This window comes from Argiope bruennichi, chromosome 7, assembly GCF_947563725.1.
Source record: "Argiope bruennichi chromosome 7, qqArgBrue1.1, whole genome shotgun sequence".
NCBI lineage: Eukaryota > Metazoa > Arthropoda > Arachnida > Araneae > Araneidae > Argiope > Argiope bruennichi.
Window position 1 is genome coordinate 48,701,389 of NC_079157.1, and position 6,000 is coordinate 48,707,388.

Below are 6,000 nucleotides of genomic sequence, written 5' to 3' on the forward strand. Positions count from 1 at the left end.
AAGATAAAAAAGTCTATGCACCCTAATTGAATACATTTTTATTACCTTTTGTTTCTTATATTTTACAAAAAAAAAAAAAAAAAAAAAAAAAGTGTTTCTCATAAAATGAGAAAAAAAATTTATGGTTATAACATTTTATGTACATGAAAACAATTTTGAAAGATGAAATATCTTCTATGCCCTTTATATTGTTTTATTAATTTTTTTTGGTTGGTATTTATGTAATTTCTGTTATACTATAAATGAAGGCTAACTCTTAAAGAAATTGAAAATATAATCTGTAATATATTTATCTGTATAGCATTTATCTCCATAATAAATCATTAAAAAAAGACTAAAATATTGATTACTTCTGTCAATTTGAATGAATTGTTCTTGAATTGATAATAAAAAATGCTGTTAAAATTTTGTTTTTATAGTTTTGCTATAATTATTACTATTCATCAATTTTTAAAGCTTAATTTGCATATTGATTCCTTATGAAATTTATTGCATCCCACATTGCTTTTAAATCAATATTGAATGAAAACTTTTGCTCATATGATAACATTTTTTTTTTTTTCTTATTAGGAACAGTGTTTCGTATACATAATTATTTTAGAAATTTATACAAGTTTTACATTTTCAAACTTTCAATTTTTTTATATTAAAAAAAAATTAGGAAATTGTTAATCTATTACTTATTGATCTAATAGAAATAGCTAGCTTTTGAACTGGATTCAGTTTATTTGAAAATATGTGTTGCCATGTCATTATTATGGGTAAATATCAAGCCATGAACGTTTAGGCTGTTAATTTATCAATTGCATTTTTATATTCTTTGAAATTTATGGTTCAGTGCTAAAATTTAATTCTTTTCATTCAATTATTTAAAAATATTTAGGAATGGTGCCGTTACTCCAGTCTCTGATCGTGAACTTCAGGATAGGGATGTTCGGTCTGACTTCAGCGCAGATTCTATTGATCATGGGGTAACTTCTGAGCCCCAGCTTCAATTCGAACGACACCAAAAGCAATTTTTGGAAGATCTGTTGGCTAAGGGAGCTCATGTTGTTCAAGTGATGTACCCAAGGACAGCCAACAATGACAAAGAATTGACAGTTTTAAGAGGAGAGTACTTGGAAGTAAGTATTCTTAATATGCACTTACATGCTTTACTTTTAATTCTTTCAACCCTCAATCTCTCTAGAAAAGCAATATATTCTAATTTAAGACAATTTATAAAAAATGATAATGTTCCATGAAGTTATCATGACTTTAATCAATATTTTAATTACTTGAATCATAATTTTTGATTAAAAAATATGATCCAAGGAATATCATTCTTTTTGAAAAACTGTGACATGTGTCCAATAAAGTCATTTAGCCAACAAAATGTTTAAGTGGCATGTCTTATGGATGTCAGATATACGCATTTAAAGGTTTACGTTTTTCAGACCTGCAAATTATTCTTAAATTTAATATGTTAATTTATTGTAATTTTTTATAAAATATGAAATATAACAATTGCTGCATGTCATATATTTCCAATTCCATGTGGCAAATATTTTTAAAAATTCAAACACCTCAGTATCACTTAAATACTGCCTTCAAGTTGGAACATGTGATTCCACTGTTTTCATATGATTATGTGCATGATGGATAGTTATAAACATTGTATTTATACATGTTATTACAATTATTAATTAATCATATTAAAATTGTTTAATTATAAAAAAGAATTTAATTGTAAAAGATAAAATGCACAAATTCATTAACTGTCAAGAACTTAAGGACATGTTTACTAATTTTGTTTTCTTGTATTTCTGTAAATATTAATATCCTATTTATTAGTAGAAAAGAAACTTGCTAAAGAACAAAGTTAAAATTTGATTAATTTGCTTACAACTGTTATGGAAGAATATGAATGTTTAAATGTAATAGTTTTTAATATTTGTGTGTTTAGCAGCCTACCTTTTTAAATTTTAATTTTAAATATGATTTTTAAGAATCATAAAGCTTTATATGTTCAGTTAACTAAAATTAAAACCAGCTGTCACATTTTTATTAATGTTATTTCCTTTTGGTGTGTAGGTACTTGATGATAGTCGCAAGTGGTGGAAGGCCAAGAACTCTCGTGGTCAGGTGGCTCATGTCCCCCATACAATAGTCAGCAAGATCAATGAGGAAGATTCTTTCCATAATCCTACCTATGGCAGCCGATCGGCTATGTCCAAAGATAGTTTTTATTCACATGTAAGTTCTGCTTTTCCAATGCACATTGATTTAATTTTATTTGTTATTAAAATGATATGCAACAAATTTTTTCTTGTATATCACTTATTCTTTTATTATAAAGATTGAATTGCTTTTCAGCTGTGCAAAAAATAAAGTTAGATTTTCAATGAGTCAGCTACATATCAGATTTTGAATTCATATTATAATGGGTTATGTGAAAAATAAATGCACAATTAGAATTTTTTTGTTGTTTCACAATTGCATATGAAATAAAGGCTGTTAAATCGGCAGTATCTTTTAAGTCAGCAGTTTTTTAAAATGTCTGCCAGGCAGATACGTTTTTTGGGGAGAATGTTTGAAAATCTTTCTTTTATAAATAAATGAAAGAAAATCTTTAATGTATAGCATATTAAAGAATGATTACGTGATTTAATAAAATAAGCATGTCAGAAAGGCAATATGAAATCTGTTGCAATTCATTGATATCTCAAAAAATCAAATATGCTTCATATACAGTTTTTATTCAGCTAAGAGTCTCAATCCAATTTCATTTTGTAGTGGATTTTTTAAATAATCAGGTGGAATTACATAACTGTCAATTTAATACCCAACTTAAATCATCATAGAAATTTAGATTGGCATATCAGTACCAACAATTAGCATTTGAAAATATCAATTTGTATCTTTAATTTGTTGTGTTATATGCTGATTTTTGATTACATATATTTACATTTTTTGGTAGATTTCTATAAAAAGACTATTGCAATAGTTCTCAAGACAAGACTTTGAGAAAATTTCTTCATCGATAATGGTTCCTAGAACTCAAAATTACCCTTCATTCAATAGTTTATATGTTTACATACATACGTACGTACACACACGCACACTGACAGACAGACACACACACACACTAATTAGTAATAAAAACCAAGTTAAAAGGAAAAAAATAGAAAAAAAATTAAACCAAATAAAATATGAATCCTGCCTGAAGACTTTCTCAAGGGTTAACCTCAGGCAGGGATTCAAAATAAGGGTTTTTTTCTGTGAGGAGTCTGACCCAAGTCCAACAATATTGAGCCCTCTTGAGCCGAAAATCCCCTGAAATTAAGGCCTAAGAGATACACCATTTTTTACAGAATATATATATTTAATATAATATTCATATGACGCTTCACCCATGTTATATTGTGAACATGATAACTAGAGTAATTTTGTTTGGATTTTAACTGCTTGGAATATGTTAGAAAGGTAAAAATCTCAGACGAGTCCATAAAGTGTTCATCTAGCTCAAAGGGATGAAAATGGGGGGTTCATTTTGCTATAAGCTTCTTAATGTTGAAGATAGAAAAAATGAATCCAATTAGCCAAATTATTGCCTCATTATGACAAACAACTTTTGTATTTAAAGTTTTTTCATAACTGCATATCTTAGAAGTTAGGTGCTGATAGGGATTTTCAAGCATTATGTTGTCTATTTCTAACATCGACAATTTATGCTGCCTGATAGTAACTTAGATGTAAAGAAATCTCTTTTTGTCTTCCAGCTTTCTGAGAAGTTTTTATTTTTCTCCAATTTTTAAATCTCTTTCCCCAATTTTTTTTAATGGTGAATGGAAGTATTAATTAAAATCGTTGATTATCATTGGATTCATAGATTCTTTTAGAGTAATTTCATGTAATAATGATGGTCATCAACACATTTTTTTCAGAGTGAAGCGAGTGTACCCAAGCCTGCAAGCGAGAATGGGCATAAAGAACCAAGTTCCCCACATCGACCTGCCATTCCCATCAATCCAGCTCCTGCCGATTGGGTGAGGCGGGAACGCCAGGGAAAGAAAGGTGAATTTAGATACTTCTGAGACCCCAACTGCCTGTAGAGCTACAATGGCTTTGTAGTGATTAGAAATGGACTTCCCATTGCTAGACATTTCCAATTAGACTGGACACACAAAACCGTTTGAACTGAGACCACTATGATCTGCAATAAACTTTTAGTTTGCTTGAAACCTCATAAACATCTTCCCCTGCTGAGTTTGTTTTATTAAACTACAAAAAAATTTAACGGGCCATATAATGAGCAAAACTGAACAAGCTGGATTCTCGATCGAGTTAGTCGTTACCATTTGGATTGCTGATGAAAACGTAACATGTTTTGTACATTACTTGAACAAATTGAGTGCTTTTATAGTTGAATGAGTCAAAGCAGTTGACGCTAAAGCGAAAGTTTCCCAATTCTATTATTTTATAGATGCAACTGGGATTCTTTGTTTTATGAATATAAATAACTGTGTTTGGCCAAAAGGTTCAATTTTTTTTTCTAAGTCGAACTACAGATTTTGTACATTCCAAGTGTTTTGTCATTTTAAGAAAAGTGTATCAAGTAGCTTTAATCTCCTTTTGTTATCTTTCGTATTACTTGCCTCATGACTTAGTTTAACATTTCTTTGTTTTTAATATTAAATTTTAATTTAACAAAATAAAATTATCTGAACTGTGCATTATGCTTCATGCCACGTTATATTCTGCTAACAAGCGATTTGACCGAGAAATGAATTTTACAAATACTACATTTTAAAAATCTGGAAATTTTATATTAATATCGTTTGGCATTTCTGTTGCATGAATTAGTTCAGGTATAATTGTTAAACTATCAAAATAATAAAGGCTTGAATAGCATTTTCCTAATGCATAGTTTGACAGATAATTGTGGCATTCATTTTGAAATATTTGATAAACTTTCAAGTTGTAATTCTACCTTTGTATTGGACTAAGTTTAGCATTTTGCTTGTTTATTTTTTATCCATGTTTTTTACAAACATCCCTTAGTTGCTTTTTTGTTTTCACTTCGACGATGTTTTTTACAGGAATTGAAATATTTTAAATTGTTTTGATATTGCAGCAATTTTTTTTTTTTATCACCGATAACATTTATAAAGCTCAAATTCTAAGATTTGATATTTAAATAAGACAATCATTTGTGCATATATATTTGATATATCTGCCTTGATAAGATATGTAATTTTATACTTTATTAATTTTAAACTTTGATGAGAATTCTTTAGCTTACATGAAAAGAATCTATTTTAATTAGTGAAGTGTCTTTGTTTTACAAAAGGACTAAAGAACAAGCGTTGTTCACAAATGTTAATTTAATAGATAAATTTAATATATTGTTTGATTTTAGACTTTGAAGTTATCTTTGTTGTTTTGATGCTTTAACAAGTTCTGTAGTTTAAAAATATGCTCAAAATATATTTCTTTCCATATTAACAAGTAATTTTTTTTTATTCCTTGTGTTGAGGTGTGTGGTTTACTAACACTTTTGCTTATCTTTAAATGAACATTGTAAATGTGTTTTGTTTATCTGTATATATTAATATACATTTTTGAAGCTTCATGCTATATTTTGCTCTTGAAGTTTAATATCATTATATATGTCACTAAAAAAAAAAAAAGTAATTCGTTTGTGTAAATACATATATTCTATCATGAAATTTTATAAAAATTGGTAATTTAAGTGCCTTGCACATCAATTTCTACTTAAAAAGATAAGTTTGAAACGTGTTTTTGTAAAGCATGAATGTCCATGTGTATGTGTACAATTCAAAAGAGCTACAGAAATTTCTATGTATATATTATATGATGTACTTTTTTACTCAGGAAAGATATTTTAAAGCTATTTTATCTAGAGATATCTATTCTTATTGTTGCTTTTTATATGTTTATAATAGCCTTCTGTGACAGAATAAAACAAAAGTTTGAATAAATAATGTGTGTTTACAA

The 6,000-nt window shown here is 27.9% G+C and overlaps 1 protein-coding gene across 5 annotated transcripts in view; it reads left to right on the forward strand.

Annotated features, from left to right (window-relative positions):
• Window positions 1-6,000, forward strand: part of LOC129975267 (epidermal growth factor receptor kinase substrate 8-like protein 2) — a 156,529-nt gene extending 150,529 nt beyond the window's left edge. For all 5 annotated transcript variants that reach the window (XM_056088320.1, XM_056088318.1, XM_056088319.1 and 2 more), the window contains 3 exons: window positions 884-1,124; window positions 2,074-2,235; window positions 3,927-6,000. In XM_056088320.1, the coding sequence (XP_055944295.1) occupies window positions 884-1,124; window positions 2,074-2,235; window positions 3,927-4,076 (553 nt within the window). In that variant the 3' untranslated portion in view covers window positions 4,077-6,000. The remainder of the gene's footprint in view (window positions 1-883; window positions 1,125-2,073; window positions 2,236-3,926) is intronic.